The following is a 22,288-nucleotide window of genomic DNA, read 5'->3' as shown; positions in this document are numbered from 1 at the left end:
AATATTGATTTAGTAATTGTTACATTGGCAATTCAAAACCTGCTTACATTTCACTCACAAACAAACAAAGAGCTATCAAGTCAACTACAACAACAAAGAGCTGAGTCAACTACAACAACAAAGAGCTGAGTCAACTCCAACAACAAAGAGCTGAGTCAACTCAAACAACAAAGAGCTGAGTCAACTCAAACAACAAAGAGCTGAGTCAACTACAACAACAAAGAGCTGAGTCAACTACAACAACAAAGAGCTGAGTCAACTACAACAGTAAAGAGCTGAGTCAACTACAACAACAATAAAGAGCTGAGTCAACTACAACAGCAAAGAGCTGAGTCAACTACAACAACAAAGAGCTGAGTCAACTACAACAACAAAGAGCTGAGTCAACTACAACAGCAAAGAGCTGAGTCAACTACAACAACAAAGAGCTGAGTCAACTACAACAACAAAGAGCTGAGTCAACACAACAACAAAGAGCTGAGCAACTACAACTGAGTCAATAAACAAAGAGCTGAGTCAACTACAACAACAGCAGACCATATTGATATACTCAGAACCTTTCACAATAATCAAAATACTCACGTGTTTTGTAAGCTGCATTAATAGCCTGAATTTCTTTATTACTCCTAGTACATAAGATCTCTATCATAGCATCCTCATCTGTTCCTAGACCCTGAAACATACAAGTTACACATCATGGTACAAGACCTATACTGAAATTTATTTCTTCTTTTTGTACATTAACTTGAATATTGTATGTGTGAATTCCACATAGAGTTTTTCAATTACGCAATGATGACTTAGTATCTCGTAACTATGACTTAGTATCTGGTAATCTAGAATATCATATATCTCGTAATTATGACTTAGTATCTCATGTATCTCGTAATTATGACTTAATATCTCATGTATTTCGTAATAATAACTTAGTATCTCATGTAGCTCATAATTATGACTTGTATCTCATGTATCTTGTAATTTTGACTTGGTTACCTCATAATTACAGCAAATTTTGTGTGCTGTAAGAAATTAAATGTCTGAACAACATGATTAGCACTGAACAAATACAAGATATAATTTTTTTATAATAATTATATTAAAAAAACTTAATTTATATATTAGGCATCAGTTTCAAGCAATATCAAAACATATATAGGTCAGGGTCATCAGAAGGTCAAACCGAGAAGGACACCACATCTATACCCTTCACCTAGTCATTAGTAGAGGACTATTTACCTTCATTGCTCTCTTCAGCTCATAAGCATCAAATTCGTCTGGTTTCATCATCAGAGCAATTATGACGTCTTCAAACTTGCCACCCAACTCACTTTTCAAATCATGAATGAGATCCTACAGGAGACAATTACATTATAAGTCAATACTTCACTGATATCGGTCTCAAAAGAACACAAAGCACATTTACAAACAAAGGACATCATTTACAAACAAAGTACATCATTTACAAACAAAGGACATCATTTACAAACAATGTACATCATTTACAAACAAAGTACATCATTTACAAATGAAGGACATCATTTACAAACAATGTACATCATTTACAAACAAAGTACATCATTTACAAACAAAGTACATCATTTACAAACAATGTACATCATTTACAAACAAAGTACATCATTTACAAACAAAGTACATCATTTACAAACAATGTACATCATTTACAAATGAAGGACATCATTTACAAATAATGTACATCATTTACAAACAAAGTACATCATTTACAAACGAAGGACATCATTTACAAACAAAGTACATCATTTACAAACAAAGTACATCATTTACAAACAAAGTACATCATTTACAAACAAAGTACATCATTTACAAACAAAGTACATCATTTACAAACAATGTACATCATTTACAAACAAAGTACATCATTTACAAATGAAGGACATCATTTACAAATGAAGGACATCATTTACAAACAATGTACATCATTTACAAACAAAGTACATCATTTACAAACAATGTACATCATTTACAAACAATGTACATCATTTACAAACAATGTACATCATTAACAAATGAAGGACATCATTTACAAATGAAGGACATCATTTACAAATGAAGGACATCATTTACAAATGAAGGACATCATTTACAAACAAAGGACATCATTTACAAACAAGGAAAATCATTAACAAACAAAGGAAATCATTTACAAATGAAGGACATCATTTACAAATGAAGGACATCATTTACAAATGAAGGACATCATTTACAAATGAAGGACATCATTTACAAACAAAGTACATCATTTACAAACAAAGGACATCATTTACAAACAATGTACATCATTTACAAACAATGTACATCATTAACAAACAAAGGACATCATTTACAAATGAAGGACATCATTTACAAACAATGTACATCATTTACAAACAATGTACATCATTTACAAATGAAGGACATCATTTACAAACAATGTACATCATTTACAAACAAAGTACATCATTTACAAACAAAGTACATCATTTACAAACAAAGTACATCATTTACAAATGAAGGACATCATTTACAAACAATGTACATCATTTACAAACAACATTCATCATTTACAAACAACATTCATCATTTACAAACAATGTACATCATTTACAAAAGAAGGAAAATCATTAACAAACAAAGGACATCATTTACAAACAAAGGACATCATTTACAAACAATGTACATCATTTACAAACAAAGTACATCATTTACAAACAATGTACATCATTTACAAACAATGTACATCATTTACAAACAATGTACATCATTTACAAACAATGTACATCATTTACAAACAAAGTACATCATTTACAAACAAAGTACATCATTTACAAACAAAGTACATCATTTACAAACAAAGTACATCATTTACAAACAAAGTACATCATTTACAAACAAAGTACATCATTTACAAACAAAGTACATCATTTACAAACAAAGTACATCATTTACAAACAAAGTACATCATTTACAAATGAAGGACATCATTTACAAACAAAGTACATCATTTACAAACAAAGTACATCATTTACAAACAAAGTACATCATTTACAAACAAAGTACATCATTTACAAACAAAGTACATCATTTACAAACAAAGTACATCATTTACAAACAATGTACATCATTTACAAACAATGTACATCATTTACAAACAATGTACATCATTTACAAACAATGTACATCATTTACAAACAATGTACATCATTAACAAATGAAGGACATCATTTACAAATGAAGGACATCATTTACAAACAAAGGACATCATTTACAAACAAAGGACATCATTTACAAACAAAGGACATCATTTACAAACAAAGTACATCATTTACAAACAAAGTACATCATTTACAAACAAAGTACATCATTTACAAACAAAGTACATCATTTACAAACAAAGTACATCATTTACAAACAAAGTACATCATTTACAAACAATGTACATCATTTACAAACAATGTACATCATTTACAAACAAGGAAAATCATTAACAAATGAAGGACATCATTTACAAATGAAGGACATCATTTACAAAGTACATCATTTCAATAGCCTGTACATGGACGAGTAACTCCTAATTACTTTTTATCGAGTTATCTCCCCATCTATTACTCATCATCAAGAGCTGCATCTGTCATATCTATGTTAGGATTTGTTTTCTTGTAGAAAATCACAATAAAAAGTGCAGCCATGTTTATATATGTATATCAAGTACAACATTCCAACACATGACATACTTACTCTACCGAAACAAGTCTTAAACATCACTTTTATCTGCTGCCTTTGCTCATTTGATCGGAACGCCAGGATGTCTATGATAGCTCTTTCATCAGTTCCTACAACAAAGAGGTCAATAGGGCCTGTATAAGTCATCAAAATATTCAAGTAAATACAGAAAAAACACTCTCCTTTCCAATACAACAACAAATCATGGACATGTTTGAGATCTGTAACAAAAACAAGAGATCCCAGAGGGATCTTTTCTCAGCTTTTCAAACTTTTTCAAACATACTACATATAAAAATTAAGACATATTGCTTCAGTACTTTCTGAGAAATAGAGGTAGCAATCTTCAACTTTCAACATCCAAGATGGCGGCCTGTTGGTCATCTTGTTCACCGATCGTTCCAAAAACACAAGATGCACAACTAGGAACCTAGGGGAACCTACCTATGAAATTTGAGACAGATCCCTTTTGCATTTTCTGAGAAAAAATGATAACAAACTTTAACTATCAAAATCCAAGATGGCTGCTTGGCAGCCATCTTGTAGACCAATCGGTCCTAAATCGCAATATGCACAACTAGGGCCTAGGAAAACCTACATATGAAATTTGAGAATGATCTGTTTAGTACTTTCTGAGAAATAGTGGTAATAAACTTTAACTATCAAAATCCAAGATGGCTGCCTGGCGACCATCTTGTTGACCGATCAGTCCCAAAACACAATAAGCACAACTAGGGCCCTAGGGGAACCTACATATGAAATTTGAGAACAATTTCTTTTTTTACTTTCTGAGAAATAACCATAACAAAAATTGTTAATGGACAGACAGACAGAAGGAGTGACAAAAAGCGATTTGAATAGCCCAACATCTGATGATGGTGGGCTAAAAATAATTCAATCAAGTTACAGCTGAAAGGCACAAAACATCCTATTCTTTATACACATGTGTGACTTTGTCTTTTTACTCCCTTTTGAGCAGCAAAAAAGGATGGAAATGATATCAATGTTGTGCATGGCTTTAATAAGTAGGGTAGAGCATGTCCATGGCCTTCCTGTGTACAACATATTACTTACCTAATCCCTTCATGGCCTTCCTGTGTACAACATATTACTTACCTAATCCCTTCATGGCCTTCCTGTGTACAACATATTACTTACCTAGTCCCTTCATGGCCTTCCTGTGTACAACATATTACTTACCTTCTGTTATCCCTTCATGGCCTTCCTGTGTACACATATACTTACTATCCCTTCATGGCTTCCTGTGTACAACATATTACTTACCTAATCCCTTCATGGCCTTCCTGTGTACAACATATAACTTACCTAATCCCTTCATGGCCTTCCTGTGTACAACATATTACTTACCTAATCCCTTCATGGCCTTCCTGTGTACAACATATAACTTACCTAATCCCTTCATGGCCTTCCTGTGTACAATATAACTTACCTAATCCCTTCATGGCCTTCCTGTGTACAACATATAACTTACCTAATCCCTTCATGGCCTTCCTGTGTACAACATATAACTTACCTAATCCCTTCATGGCCTTCCTGTGTACAATATATTACTTACCTAATCCCTTCATGGCCTTCCTGTGTACAACATAACTTACCTAATCCCTTCATGGCCTTCCTGTGTACAATATAACTTACCTAATCCCTTCATGGCCTTCCTGTGTACAATATAACTTACCTAATCCCTTCATGGCCTTCCTGTGTACAACATAACTTACCTAATCCCTTCATGGCCTTCCTGTGTACAACATATAACTTACCTAATCCCTTCATGGCCTTCCTGTGTACAACATATAACTTACCTAATCCCTTCATGGCCTTCCTGTGTACAACATATAACTTACCTAATCCCTTCATGGCCTTCCTGTGTACAATATAACTTACCTAATCCCTTCATGGCCTTTCTGTGTACAATATAACTTACCTTATCCCTTCATGGCCTTCCTGTGTACAACATAACTTACCTTATCCCTTCATGGCCTTCCTGTGTACAATATAACTTACCTTATCCCTTCACGGCCTTCCTGTGTACAGTATTACTTACCTTATCCCTTCATGGCCTTCCTGTGTACAATATAACTTACCTAATCCCTCCATGGCCTTCCTGTGTACAATATAACTTACCTAATCCCTTCATGGCCTTTCTCAGTACCTGGGCATCGTTCTCAGCACTAAAATTCTTGGCTGGTTTAACTGTACCCTCAGTCTGTAAGTAAAGAATCCCTTAATTACAGTACCATATACAAACATCATCACTCTGTGTTTTTATGTATGTGGATCAGTAATAACGTTAAATAAAATCCATATCATAAATAGGTTTTGCCTATTCGCTGGTTTTTTGTGGGTTAATTATGTGAGAATAAATGTAATGCAACTTAAAAAAAAAATACCTCTCTTAATCATTTCTTTTTTCTGGTGGATACATGAAAACAATCAACATTTACTCCTACAGTCATTCACGGAGAAAATTTTTTACAAAATGAACTAATTTTAATCAATGTGCCTTTATTGTCTTATTAGGTACTGGTAAGAAAGTTACTCCTGTAAGAATCAACCCTCGGCTCCTATAAAAATCAAGTAGATGGCTCTGGGATTATGAAACAATATTACATTTTATATATGGTTTTGCTTAGCCATTCAAAAATTGAAGAATTTTTTTTTTTCGAAACATCATCTATGATTGGCTAATAATGTAAATAACGCTGTTTAAACATAAACCATTTCATGATCTTGGGGCTTGGAACCAAAAGATTATCTCTCATCACATATATACATATGTCAGCCTGACAAAGTCAGGAACATAGAGTTCACTAAATAGGAACAAACTGTATAAATCCTGACACATACTGATACATCAATATCTGAGAAACTGTACATCCTGTAGACTTTGTATATACTTGGTTGTCAAGTCTTACAAAGGTTTCAATGATATTACATTGTAACACACAGTTAGCTATGTTATATGTAGAAGTTTTTAAATGCAACATCCAATCACAATTTCTAGACTTTATAATTAATAATCATAATCATGTGATACATTTATTTAATTTTAGGGAGTTTAATGTTTCTTGGCCGACAAACATTGTTTTGAGTACGAAAACAAGTTTGTGGTACAGAAGACTGCAGGATGAAGCATCATTTCAACAATTTTACATCACTTTGACCAACTTTACCCAAAATTCATTTCACAGTTAAAGAAGCAGAGATTGAGAAACAAAAATTGTGCAGGGTAAATAAAAGGGAAAATACAACAGTATTTGGCATAACTAGCACCCAGGGCGCTTGAATAATTGTAATAAAGGGGGGCACTTATTAATGAGCCAAAACGTTAGTTGTAGACGAAAAAAAGTCAGCCATTTTTAAACAAAATCTTTTTGTACACATGGTACATTAATATGTTACCTACAGTAAACATGCATATGCCTTTTATCCTTTGAGACACATTATTATGCTGTGATTCACATGCATATATGTAAGACTCACAAGTTCATGTAATATTAATTAGAGGGAGCAGCACTAATTACGGCAAATACAGTAACATGATTTTTTTTTTTATTTTGTGGCACTATAATTTGATGTTTACTTCTTAATCATCAAATTATCAAGAAGTTAAGTATGGACATTTGATCAGGAAGAATAATACCAATGATACTTAATTTCACCCCAAATGTTTACATTCTTAAATGATATTCTTCCTGTCACTTTATCATGTACTTAACGGTTTTAAGTAAATGTAAACTCCTTAAACCACATTTGTTATATATATAATGCTTAATATACATCAAATATGTGTACATAACAGGAATGTTAAATGACCTTGACCTCCCTATATCAGATTAGGCTATATCCTTCAGTAACTGATTCATACAGGGAAATTCATACCACATCTTTCTTCATCTTAAGTGCCCACATGTATCTGGTAATTAGCTGAGCTACTTAAATGTTTAGAGGACAGATATATCCTCTATATATGTATCAGAAAACTGGAGTAGGTTTCTACATTGATGTCATATACAGCACACACGACAACACATAACTGACTGGAATACTATATAACACTAATGAAGCACAGGGCCTGATGGCCCTGTGACATTCTAATGATATGTAGAACTTCCATTGTATGCATACTGTTAAGCAATGTCTAATGTTAATGTATTGCATAGTCAATTTCTCCATCTGCAGGTCTAAGTGAACATGAGTACATTATACTGCATAAATCAACTAGAAGCCACAATGGCCGAGTGGTTAAGATGTATCAACATATTACCACCGGCCTGTACCTCTGGGTTGCCAGTTTGAATCCCATGTGGGGCATGCAGATACCAGGTACTGACCATAGCCTGGTAGTTTTTCACCTGGCACATCTTTAAATGACGCTGGATGTTAATAATTCTTATACTAATAACAATCAAACTGAATTTAACTTTCCATATAATAATTCATATACACATGATATGTATACCATATAATATTATAACCCTACAAGCACCTAGAAAGTTTGAAAATGGAGAAAATTGAAAAGGAACTTAATGAAATAAAACAAAGAAACTACATTTGATCATATATTTTTCAGTCTGTACTTAAAAACGATTTGTAATCTCTTGGTAAGTGAACATAATACATTAGTGGGAGGGGCACTTACAGGGCCAGGGGTGCTCATTGGGATTATTACTGTACAAAGTATTTCCACATCACTGTCCCTAACGTTCTGTCAAAATACATACATCCATACTTTCTATACAACATTCTATGTATACAGTACATTTGAATAGACCCCAGTGGACCGTGATGTAGAGCAACTGCTGTGACTGAAATTTTATCTGTCTTAGATCACATCTGATTCCTATAAATAAACATTGTCATAACACGAAAAATAAAAGTTGTTTTGATAAGAAACTGGAGCGAGACATGTCGTATTGAGCTTTATTAACAACTGGTGACTGTAATAATACAACACTATTCACCGGCAAGTATTTAAACTGCCTGAATTTACAGGTAAAGCATTAGGGCAGTTTTAGTAAAATTCACCTGTTGTCTTGACATAGTGTAATTGAAAACTGTATAATTTATACAGGTGAATTGTATTTATGATGGCTGTACGTAAAGCCTGAATACTATCAACTATACACACAGTTCCCTCCAGATGTAGATAGTAAACCTTACCTCCATGATGAGATAATTCCAGGTGTATTTATAACACTACAGGTATCCCGACCAATAATCAGCACACTGGCAGACGTACACTCATACACCTCAGACGCATTACACACTGCAGTCACACACAGAGATCCTGATTGGTCACTCCAATACATGTAAGAGGATTTCTGATTGATTCCCAAGGACAACACCCACAAATTATTATACAAAACACCATGAAAATTCTCTCTTTCATCGACTAAATCTACAAGGAAATAATACAACTGTTGAGCTTATTGAGACTTGACTGCAGTAAACACAAATCACTATAATGTATATACCAGGTAGTATGGGAATCACACACCATAATGTCCTAGTGCTGTTTAAGCAAATGAAAGAGATGAGATTTTTACACAGGTATTGCTTTATTAATATTGTTCAGAATGAGTAACTTATGGCTATGATATAAAACATTCACCAATAAATATTGGTGTCAATTAAGTAAAGTTCTTTTTCAACCTCTATTACATCAGGACATCAATTAAAGTTGTTACATTGTGTATTTACTGTGATGTATTGAGATCATCATTAAGTTCTAATTCAATATCACTTACAGATAATTGTATGACAAATGAAGTTCTAATTCAAACTGAATAATATTGTAATAATTGAAAGGACAATTTCTGTGCATTGAACAATTATTTACAACTGAAGTTTTAATTCAAACTCAGTTACCACTTCTAACATAAATTAAATAATTTCTAATTCAACCTCAGTTACAAGCCATTAATTGTTGCCATACGCTCCAAGATAGCAAACTTTCCTAGGAAAATCCTGCAAAGGCTCTCATCCTAAACCCTATCTTAAGCAAAAATCAAAGTGCCAAGGCCACTCATAGATGCTGTGAATGAAGAACTCAAACAAAGGAATAAAGAAATTGGTTTTGCATTTAAATATTGAATTTAGTATACTAAGTGTACAGTGTTAAATTAGGGAGTTAAACAAAATATATTTACGGTATATCGTATTTATTTTATGATATTTAAAGTTGATTCAAGAACAATAAGTTGAATAACTCATTTTCCTGAAGAAAATTTTATATTTAAAAAAAATAAATTATTTCTGAAATAACGATTTCAACACCAATAAAACCTGTCAGAATCTGAGCATCATTTTTTATGATTCTTTATTAATTACTGAAATTATCAATTTCATCAATATCTCTTCAAACATTTAAGAATATTTTCGGAAAAAATATAACAATAGAAATACATTACTACCATTTCCGGGTATGTTTTGGTTCCCTTTCTAAAAAATTAACATGGGTGCTTTGACGACTTTTGACTAATAAATCGCGGCCAGATACATTTGCCAAATGAAAGGTACATTATTTCCTTACGTATAACACTCAGATTTATTTTAAATTCACAAGAACGCTAGTCGGTAACATCAAAAAAACTTCATGTAATGCATCGTACTTAAGCAAGTCTTCGAAAGACGCAGTAACTGGTTGGCGACATATTATCGCGAAGAACACATTATCGTGATTTTTGCTTTGCCGACTTTTGAATAATAATAAATCATGGCCAGATATCCAAGCCAAATAAAAGGTACATTATTTGGTTACTTATAACACTCAAATTTCTTTTTAATTCATAAGAACGATAATGTCAAGAAAACTAGATGCAATGCATCGGACTTTAGCAAGTCTTCGTAAGGCTACCGTACATTACACGAGAATATAAGTTCTTTTGTCACTTTCAGTTGCTCGTACATACAGTATATAGATCTATATTATCATTATATTTTGTAAGTTTATGTTGATAAATTTTGTACTTTTTCCCTTTCAATATAACGCAGTTGTCGATAAACAAAAGGCACATCTCCCAGTGACCTATTAACTTTTACTGCGCAATGATATCACCAGGTTAAAAAACTCTATGAAAGAACTTTCTTTTGCAATTATCTTCCTAACATTTCATTACATTAATCGATCAGTAGCATGAATTACGTAAAATTGAAATAGACATACACAATCCAAAATCGACTTAAAGTCTGCCGCGGAGGAAGACATCGAAAAAGGCGTTGTTCGTGATTTTTTGGACCATACATGACGCGTAGGGATACATAAATCATAGAGTCCCAACTGAACACTTAATTCATACCGTCTTTAGTGCATATGTATGTACAAATTTAATGTTTGTGGTTTTGAATACTAAGGTTCGATTTATTCATACTATCAAGTAATATGTAAAATGAACAAGGACATAGTCATTCAGATCCCCCGCCAATGGAGATATCAAAGCTGAAGTAAGTTTGATTGTGGAGACTTATGTGTATGAAAAAAAACAGGAAAAAGGAAGTTGAGCTAAAGAAAGATGGAGTATAATTCAAGTAGAGCGGGGCTGCAATTGTTGAATCAGGTATACAGCCTTGACATTTATATTAGACTATATACACAAAGATGGATGGAGTTTTGCAAAGTAACATTTACCATTTACCATGATATTTTCAGCAATGTTTCCATGGTAACGGAAAAAGTGCAAAAAATGAAAACCTAAAAATAGCAAAAGGTACTACTAGACCATAAAAAGAATGTGTCTATGAAGTTTCGTGGAAATATCTCTGCTGGTTTTAGAGTTATGCTCCGGAAATGAACCTGCTACAAAAATATGATATTTTCAGCAATGTTTCTATGGTTACAGAAAAAAGCACAAAAAATGAAAACCTAAAAATAGCAAAAGGCACTACTAGACCATAAGAACAATGTGTCTATGAAGTTTCATGGAAATATCTCTGCTGGTTTTAGAGTTGTGCTCTGGAAACGATCCTTACACAAAAATCTGCCATTTTCAGCAATGTTTCCATGGTTACAAAAAAAGGACAAAAAGTGAAAACCTTAAAATAGCAAAAGGTACCACTAGACCATAAGAACAATGTGTCTATGAAGTTTCATGGAAATATCTCTGCTGGTTTTAGAGTTGTGCTCTGGAAACGATCCTTACACAAAAATCTGCCATTTTCAGCAATGTTTCCATGGTTACAAAAAAAGGACAAAAAGTGAAAACCTTAAAATAGCAAAAGGCACTACTAGACGATAAGACTAATGTGCCTATGGAGTTCCGTGCATATATCTCAACCGGTTTTCCAGTTATGCTGCGGAAACGAACCTGGTACAAAAATATGATATTTTCAGCAATGTTTCCATGGTTACGGAAAAAGTGCAAAAAATGAAAACCTGAAAATAGCAAAAGGCACTACTAGACCATAAGAACAATGTGTCTATGAAGTTTCATGGAAATATCTCTGCTGGTTTTAGAGTTGTGCTCCGGAAACGATTCTTACACAAAAATCTGCCATTTTCAGCAATGTTTCCATGGTTACAGAAAAAAGTACAAAAAGTGAAAACCTTAAAATAGCAAAATGCACTACTAGACCATAAGACCAATGTGTCTATAAAGTTTCGTGGAAATATCTCTTCTGGTTTTAGAGTTATGCTCCGGACGGACGGACGGACGGAACCCATTTGTATATCCCCCACCTACTTCTTTGGGCGGGGGATAACAAAAAACATTTAATTTTCATCGCGGAGTTATTTTATTGTTTAGATGTGCACAGGCTCGCCGAGCGTACCTAAGAATGCTGTTTCACAGCATCAAAAAAAGAAGATGTTGTCGACAGAAGATTGAATGTATCAATTTTACTGTCAGCATTAATCTTTGACTTTAATTTCAAGAAAACTCGTACTCTTTTACACTTTTATGTACTTCTGCTGCCTCATGTACAGGCGTACTAATCATCAAAATGTCACACATCACTTTCTTACTGGCTGTGTAATAATATCATTACATTATAAACAAGATAAAACTGGTAATATCGGCCCATTTTCCCTCTTGAAATTCTCCAAATTCCAACAATTCTTCCTTAAAATGTTTGTTAATACCCATTACAACACATGATCTTACATTAATGTAGAAATCAATGTCAGTTATGGATAAGAGTATTTCAACACATGCACCAAAATCTTAACCTGGTGATATCTAATGCTGATGCTGGCACCAAAGTCATTACATAGGGTGAGCTAGAAATTCAAGTTTGAAGTCTGCAACATTTTAAAACTATCTACTGCCATAACACACACATATACCATAATTGTATGATTTCACTGAATGACTGTTGCCTTTGGGATAATTACTTTTTTTTTAAATGAAATTACAAACAACAATTTTAGATGAATGAAATCTTACCAATTTCATAATTTAGTTTTGATCTAAAACAATCCGACGATGGCATTTAGAAACTAATGTTTGGTGACCATAGCATTTAGAGACCATACACAAGAGCTATCAAATCATGAGAGAAATTCTATCCAATTGGTATTTGTTTTTCTCCACGTGACCTTGACCTTCCAATATGGGACCTGTCACAATACCAGGAAACCATCTAAACACCACTCCTTCCTATGATATGATAACTAACAATATGAGGAAATTAAAGTGCTTCCCTTCATTATCATTATTCTTAAAAAGTGTTCCATTCGTTAGTTGTATCATTTTGGTCCACTAAATAATAGTTTTGGCAAATCATAACAGTCACAAATCCCAAGATATATACATGCTGATATTCAGTGTAACGTCATGTCTTTGGATATACACTAAGAAGTACTGTATTTGACCAGTTATACAAAATGTATATACCTTACAAGTAAAGGCAAGTACAAGTTATTTAAGTTTTTCACCAAGGTTTTTATCTAGAAATATATACATACACCTGGCTGTTTTCCTTCCTTTACCAAGATCCTGAGTCTCTTAGTTACCAAAGTGTTTGTAAATATCTCCTTATAATTACATAATATGACCTTTTTTACCTTGAAAGTAGATCAGGACTGTTTAAATAATCCCATACCATAGGACAACACAAAAAAATTGTACTGGATTGCTATGGACCTTTTATACAATAAGTCTAGTGAGAATGTGTTAAAAGGATTTTTAAAACAATTGTCCTTTTTTATCACAGTCATTTGAAAAACTTTGGTAATCCTTCAACCCAGCATAAAGCATTAAATTTGTTAATGAGAACAAGTCAAAATAAAAATTCTTCATGATAGGTTATGAAAGTTTTAAGTGGGATATCAGGTACCGATATGCATACTATGCATCAAGTTCCAATATGGTGTTATAATTGATTTTCGATATTAATCTGCGACTTGATTCCATTTGTTATTGTTACACCAGGGAAATCCTAGCTCTAACTATCATCCTATATGTGTATCTGATTGGATTTCACTTCATATCCACACTCTTATCTATAAATCAATACAGCGCATGGCCTGTAAAACAGCAACAGTGATAAGTGTTAGCAGTATGAGCACTGATAACAGTTAAACCCGCATAGGGATTGGTCAGAATATCAATGGTAGATACAGTCCATAAACAAGAGGCACAATGGGCCTGAAACACCCATCAGTAAATCCTGGCTGTAATTTCATTTCTAATCTTTGCCTTTTAAAGTGTATAGCAAAACTTGGTGGTCAAACTTGGCAAGATGACCTCTAGCTAAGAACATTTTGTTTATTTATGTGAATGTGATATATATATATCTCATAATGGGATTAATTGTGAAATATTACTGTGTATGATGTAAGAATCCATGTCAGCAAGATATTGCCATTTCATTTAAAACTTATATCATTTTGAGCATGTTGCATGGTGGTTTTTTTAAACAAATTGTATTACTTTTTAATGGAACACAATGGTAATATGTGCTCAATTGGCTCATCAACAACCTTGTGAATCTACTTAGTGTACAATACATTAATCAAGACATTGTACACTATGCGTGTTAAATAATTACCAGTAGTATAAAACAGGTGACCATGGACGTCAAGGTCAACCAACCGAACAAACTTGGTGGCTGTCACTCCAGCATATCTCAGTCCTAACATCAGTGCTCTGAACCTCTGAAGGTAATTGGGCTTCAAACAAATTTAGTGCATTACAATTGACTCCATGACCATTTTTTGTTTCAATGTTTGTTTTAACTGACTTATTTTCTGACAAAATATTAGGGTTCTTTTTTAATAGAAAAAAAGGTTGGTTTAAGACGTTTATATAAATACGATTTGTACCAATGACAATAAATGAATGTAAAGGTCATAAATTTGATTAATCTTGATTCTTTGTAGTCATTTCATAACTAAGAATTCTACCAACCTAATTTAGGTTTTGAGCTGCTTATATGACATTCAAAGAATGATGAGTCATTGATTTGAAAAAAATAAGTACAAGCCCTTATATCTCAGCATGTTGTATCCTCAATACTCAAGGGGTTACTATCACTGTCATTATGTATTCACCCTTGATCAATGTTGAAACTGAATGTATATCAGGGGGAAAAATCTGACTAATCTCAAGCCTATGCAGACTTCTTATGAAGATTACAATGGAGTGACACTCCACTTCCGAGCCAATACCTACAGTGTACCATATTTCAGTCAATTTATTTCTGTTGATGTACATGAAAGGACCAATCTACCATATCTCATACACAAGTTGTCACCCACAGAGCCTTCATGTTTGCTATGACATAGTCCAGGAGTAAATATCACTATAGCAATAGTAATCCCCAGAGTTTGAGGAAGAATAATTGTCATGTCTTTTAGTCATTGTCTTGCATGCCTTTTGTTTCTGAGCAGACGTCAAAACTGTTTGTATATGCGTGGAGGATAATGGACAAAACATGATAGATTTTAAGTTTAAACTCTTTTACCAATGTACCAATTTTGGTGGAAATCTGAAACATTGACTTTCAAATACTATGGGACATTTTGATGCTTACAGAGAATGGCTCTTAAGGAGTAAGGAGGTAAAAAAAAATCCTTAATAACAATGGACCAAAACAATTAAACAAACAGTCATCAGACTTCTAGGGCTGAGTGTCAAAAGAGCTAAAACAATACAATATGTATACGCTGAACTCAAATCAAAGACATTTTGGATGAAATCCTCCTATATAACCAGAGCTAATGTAGCCAAATTGTTTCATTTGTATTTCACTGTCAACATAACATCTGCTGGGTTAGCTGTCAAACCCACATGTTTAAGTCTGTAAGTATTCATAGTTATCAAAATGCATTTCTGGTGTCTCTAGGTGCTTGACACTTTCTTTCAGTTGATTAAGATAAAATACTCATACTTGAATGATGTTTCAGAATAAATTTGGAATGGAATCATTATTGGTATAAACGAAAAAAGTAGGTTGAATTGTTGAAATGACACAGCAATAAGCAGGATAAAGAGGATTGATATGCTGCTAAAAACCGGTTTGTAGCAGTATAATGATCCAGCTCTACTGACTCCCTTACAACACACACCCAGTAACACATGGCATAGTGATACTGAAGATAATATGGATTCCATGAAGAACCGTTCAGAAGATTAGGCAGAGCAATTAGGCAGCATTAATTTCAATCAAATCTGGACTGAAGTTTCATGAAGAAGTGGATTTCAATCTGATTCAAATACTGTCTGTAGTACAGATCACCATAATACAGTATTTAGTGTATATGGTGATCTGTATTTTACAGTGAACTGCGTTCAAGTGTCTGAATTAGACTCCTCCCTAAAATGTTGTAACATTCTTTTACGACAGCCAATGAAAACTCTTGGAAGTTGCCTCGATTGGTTAGACTCAATGTGGTATAGCGCAAACAATGTTGACTTCAAACACAGGGACCTGGCATGATTTTTTTTAAACTAACAGTATACATATATATATATATTATAGTATCACAGTTATGGGTACTGTTTACCACCACAAGCGTAGATTTTGTGAGTTTGGCTTGGTTTTTGAGGTACCCATTAGAGCCAAGACGACATTTCGACCGGACAGGGAAATGTCTACCTAGCATATTTTTCGTAAATTTCCCGATTCATCAAGCCATAACTTCGTCAATACTTGGCCAATTTTGTTCATCAAGCACTCAATGGAAAGATAAATTATTTCTCTTTAAGGCAAGATATCCGTCAATGTTGTATAGAACCTATATATTAAAATAATCACGGTTTTTAAAAAAAATAGGTCCGTTTTTCTCGACCGCCGAGTTCATACCCTTGATTCTATGATATATATATGTATACTATTGGTTAAAAATTTTCATGCCAGGTCCCTGTGACTTCAAAGGGATATACTAATTTGACTTGGTCACGTACACCTTTGTACCAAAGATTTGTTAGCATATACTTGGCGATAAAAAGGTTTCAAACATGTTTTTGAATTCAATCGTACCATATAACCATATATAACCATCAAAAAACAATACCACCCTATCTGGATAGCTTCGTAAAACGTTCCCTGGAACATACACGGTTTTAGCTGTATATATAAGGCCAAAAAATATGTATGTTTAGATATATGGCTCCTATTTATCAATAAAATGATTAAACATTAGTGTCTTACACTCTAATTGGAAATTTGGCGAAGAAAGAAGATATAAACAGCTCAGGTTGGCCTAGACTAAAACTATTAATAGGAGTATCCTTTTACTTAGGAACAGGAAAAAAAGGGCCGGGGCTAGAAAAAATTAGGGACGGTCGGGTAACCCTAAACAGACATATCTTTTTGGTCTAATTTAGATGTTACATCCGGAAGCAGACATCCCATCTCTAATTGTTAGTTGTATGAATTTTAATAGTAATGTTTAAAAGTATGCTTGTAAATATGTAGATTTCTATTCAAACATATAAGTTGTGCTAAAAAACCACTCTGTTGTAGTTCAAGAAAGCATAATATGACGTTTGGAATATACATGTACGACTCTCTAGCTCATGTGATTTCAAATAAAATAGTATTGTGAAGATGAGATATCAAATTCAAAATTTCCACTCACTTTAACCTGTGACTATGGCTATGCACATGTAGGTCATGACTATTTACATGTATGTAATTCTGTTTTTATTTTACGATTTTGTACGCCAAATTGTTGCGGTATTAATGATTGAAATTGCGTAAGTTTTTGAATGTGTAACAGCTATAACAGGTAAACTCCGCCCCCAGTTAGATTATCGCTGTTACTAAACTCCGCCCACAGTTTGACTGACGCTATTCCCGAGCCGATAAGCGCGCATACCACTGGTTGACACTTTTCATGTGATTTGAGGTTTGAACGATCCGAAATTCAAATCCGGACGCTTGAACGCATTTCACTGTAATCAGACAGTGTTGATTTCGGATCAACTGAAAAATACAAGCTGTAGTTAGGACCATCTCTATACAAGTTTTGGCTCAATCCCATTGGTGGAGTTTGAGAAAAAGTTTGGAATAAATCTGATACTGGAAAACAAGGTGGTTTTTTTTTTCTTTTGCACAAAAATTTTACAAAACGGTTACTGTAGCTGACATAGCAACATTTTATGGACTGTCCTTCCTTTATATCCCGACCATAGGGACTGCAGAATTAAAACAAAAATAAACTCCTGAATATCCCCTTTTGGGCAGAAGATTTCAGAGAGAATGTTTCGGAGCCTGCTGGTTGGGAATTCAGTGTGCAGTAGTTTCAAATTTTTAATGTATGGATTGGGCAATACATGTAGATGTAAAATATGTAAAGAAATTTAGAGAAAGTCTGTGAAAGTCTGTGTCTTACACGGGGGAGAGGGGTAATGAAGATTGGAATTTTAAGAAAATGTTCGTCAATTTTTGGTGCGGAATTCAACACAAGATGCATAAATGGCACCCCTTCCAAAACGTTTAGCAGGATGGTACATCTTTAAAAAAATTTATTCACAGTTATGTGAGATGACCCTCAAAATTAGTGATAGGTGACTAGACATGAAAACTTTATTCAACCTGGACAGTAGCAAATGTTTTTCGGCTCAAGTGCAACTTAACAAAAGAATAACTTGAAAATTAAGAAAAACTAACTATCTGCTTACCTTTTGTTTAAAAGCAGCACCTCCAGCCACACCTCCTGCCATGCCTGTGTTGGAGGCAGGAGCCCCATACGGATGACTTGTAGCTGGCGCTGTGGGCGCTGAAGCTCCATAGCCTCCCGGAGCTGATCCGGAATAGGATGGGTTGGCAGGGGGCTGGTTATAGGCTTGTTGTTGGGGCTGGTTGTACCCCTGTTGTGGGGGCTGGCCGTATCCAGGTTGAGGGGGTTGGCCGTATCCCTGTTGCTGTTGGGGTTGGTATCCTGGACTTGAGCCATAGGCAGGTGCTGGGGCACTAGACTGTATTCGAGAATAGAGTCTGAATAACAATGTGATTTAAAACAGGAAACATTTACAGAGGATTTTTAAAAATGAATTGCATAGCATAAAATTTTGGTGATAACATTAGGCCTAATACCAGGTAATTTTTATTTGATTCCAATCATGACCTGATGATTCTAAAATTAATTTCAAATGTCCATTATTACTTGTATCTTTGTGTATGTGATATTAAGGTTATAAATAAATCATTTCCAATTTTATAAATCTGTAAATAGTGATGGTAGCTTCATGAAAATTTGCAATAAAGAATTGGTTGTCATGGAATTTGTCACAAATTTTACATAACTGAAAGACTCAACTACTACAAATATTGACTGCCAACCTAATACATGTATTGTGTACTGATATAAAGCACCTAACCTGATATGGTTGCTGAGGAGGCTGACCGTAGCTAGGGACAGCAGGCTGAGGAGGAGGAGGTCCAGAGTAGTTTGAAGGAGGGCCACCAGGGTATGGCGTACCTCCGAACCCTGGTCCAGGCTGTGGAGCTGATCCACCCTGAAAAGAACAAATGTTTAGAAAAGGAATCCTTCTTTGGACAGGTTTCTAAAACGGCACTGTACATGATGATCTACTTGTGTTCTAAGAATGTATCATCCAAATAGCGGATGACAACATGACAGGGCAAGGTTGAAGGATCTTATTTTCTTTTGTACAAATATTACACAAAATGTCCAGTCTAATACCCAGCTAAACAATCAAAATTCAAAAATTTGACTTCAGAAAAAGGAAAGGATAAGGTTGCTGTGCAAATATGAGAAAAATGACCAAGCTAGACATAAAACTGAAGACTTACACCAAATCCTAGGCCTCCAGGTTGTGGCTGAGCAGGGTAGCCAGGCATCCCTCCTGGGGCCCCAGACTGTCCATAAGCTGCTGCAGAGGCTGTCTCAGGGGTTGGCATACCCATCTGAAATTCACATAATTACTCATCTTTAAAATTTCAAAAGAAAAAAAAATCAAAATAAATAAATAATAACTTCTAGAGACAAATGAAAAATAACATTTGGCATGCAAATTCCTAGAAATAAATCCCTTTGCTTTCAGCAAAATGATTTTCGATAATTTTTGTGGAGAGTACCAAAATTGAAACAGTTTTCAAAAAATATTATAACTTAAGAAAAGTCTTTTCTACCGAATACATATACTTCTACTGACATTATTCATTTCATACTGAGCTATATTTTCACTTTGGCTATAAAAAAATTTCTGACAACAACTGCCCCTAAAATTAATATATAACCTGTTCATAATAAAGAAACTTACACCAGGACCCCCAAAGCCAGGTTGTGGCTGTGTAAAACCTCCTCCTCCTGGCTGAGGATAGCCACCTGGTTGTGGCATCCCTCCTGGTTGTGGCATCCCCCCTGGTTGTGGCATACCACCTGGCTGAGGGTAGCCTCCACCCATCTGGGGTGGAGCATATCCGGCACCACCTGGGTATCCAGGGTTACCACCTTGATATGGGTAGCTCATATCAGTTCTTTTTCAAGTTCAGGTGAAATTATCTGAAAGAAAATCATCCAGTGTTCAATATTGTAGCTGACTTTTAATTTGTCATAATGAACAAGTGCAATAATGTTGATTTTAAGATACATTTTGTGTTCATATTATATTACATTGGTTTTTTGTCATTTAAATTTGCAAACAAAATATAAGAGGGAACCTCAATAGCGTTCACTACTCCATCCATCATTATGTCACGATGTTTGAAACAGTTTTGGACATTCAAGCAAAAAGTGAAGCACAATATCAACACTAAGTTTTCCACATAGTTTGCATAATACAGTATCAAGTTCGAACACAAATGAATATTTCATAATATCTACTAGATTCCACATACATTTGTGAGATTTTTTGTCTAGTGCTCAGTTCTAGTACAGGGTGATTCCTTGATTACTATGTATTGTAGCATATCTAGCTAATTCATCTTTTTTATACAATTTGTCTCTCCAATGTAAAAAATAAAAATCTGTTACAAATCTTTTTACAAAGCGTTTCCAACAATATTGTGATGGTACAAATTCGTTTGTCAAAAAGTCAGGTATAAAAGAATCAATATTGAACTTCTTCAAAATATTAAATATATCTGGAATAAATCCGATTTGTACCTTTGAGCATTCTCCGAACATGAACTGACATAATCTTACAATAAACAACGCTTTCCATACATATTTGATACTTCCCAGGCACAACTTATTCCAAAATAGCATTTTCTTAATCTCTACTTCACGCCATATATCAAACGCACCAAAACATTGGGTGGTTACTAGTGTAGACGACCTTTTTGGTAACCCAATACAGCGACGACAGGCATATCTATGTACTAGTTCTAACAATTGTGTGTTATACCTTCCCAGATCATCCCTAGTTTTTGCTACCAACTCTAGAACATTTTATATAATGTCATTATGTTAATCGAGTTATAAATCCTTATTTCAAGTATCACAGAAGATCCCAGTTTGGAAATTGTCAGTCAAAGACAAGTTTGGACACCAAGCTGATTTTATCCTTTAGATATTATATAAGCCCCATACTCACTCAAACCACTTTTTAACATTAGCCATGTTGGAGCATGGAGAAAGGGGAGGCATCGCCATATGTGGCTAATAATCTATTACACAATAATTAGTGAACAGAGCTATGTGTCCAGGGATTCATTTAACAACTCAATCAATTTTTGTGAACAGATACAAATACATATCAATGATTTCTTAACTGATCTACAGGCTAATAGGACATGCAGATACTGCTGTTGTATTTTGAAACTTTTCAATTATAAGACATTTAATAATGCCTTTTTGTAATTTATTCAGTTTTAAAAAGAATGAAATATTATTGTTAATCAAATCCTTTTTATTATTAGGTATTTTATGAATTAAATATTATTTTCAGCCAGGCACAAAATATATTTATCACAAATTACACAGCTAGCACTTGATAACTCTATTTGATACATGATGTATGTATTTAAATATCTTTTCCTAAATACTTGAATTTTTTTATTTGAAGCTGAAAGTGGAAACACAAATTTATTTAACCTGGAGGTTTTCCATTTCCTGAAAAATTAAAAGATATTGATGTGCAAACTGCTTTGATTTTTTTTTTTCATTTTTTTTATTTTG

At 34.0% G+C, this 22,288-nt stretch overlaps 1 protein-coding gene across 1 annotated transcript in view; it reads right to left on the bottom strand.

Moving 5' to 3' along the window:
- LOC138323482 (annexin A4-like) overlaps window positions 1-20,681 on the bottom strand; it is a 28,853-nt gene extending 8,172 nt beyond the window's left edge. The window contains exons 1-8 of the mRNA XM_069268128.1: window positions 20,430-20,681; window positions 19,960-20,073; window positions 19,524-19,661; window positions 18,825-19,121; window positions 5,881-5,962; window positions 3,754-3,848; window positions 1,237-1,350; window positions 583-673 (exon numbers count right to left, since the gene is read on the bottom strand). Coding sequence (XP_069124229.1) covers window positions 583-673; window positions 1,237-1,350; window positions 3,754-3,848; window positions 5,881-5,962; window positions 18,825-19,121; window positions 19,524-19,661; window positions 19,960-20,073; window positions 20,430-20,639 — 1,141 coding nt within the window. The 5' untranslated portion in view covers window positions 20,640-20,681. The remainder of the gene's footprint in view (window positions 1-582; window positions 674-1,236; window positions 1,351-3,753; window positions 3,849-5,880; window positions 5,963-18,824; window positions 19,122-19,523; window positions 19,662-19,959; window positions 20,074-20,429) is intronic.
- Window positions 20,682-22,288: the final 1,607 nt, after the last annotated feature.

Source organism: Argopecten irradians, chromosome 5 (genome assembly GCF_041381155.1).
Source record: "Argopecten irradians isolate NY chromosome 5, Ai_NY, whole genome shotgun sequence".
NCBI classification, from domain to species: Eukaryota; Metazoa; Mollusca; class Bivalvia; order Pectinida; family Pectinidae; genus Argopecten; species Argopecten irradians.
Note: the sequence above shows the minus strand (reverse complement) of the source record. Positions and strands in the feature narration are given on the sequence as shown.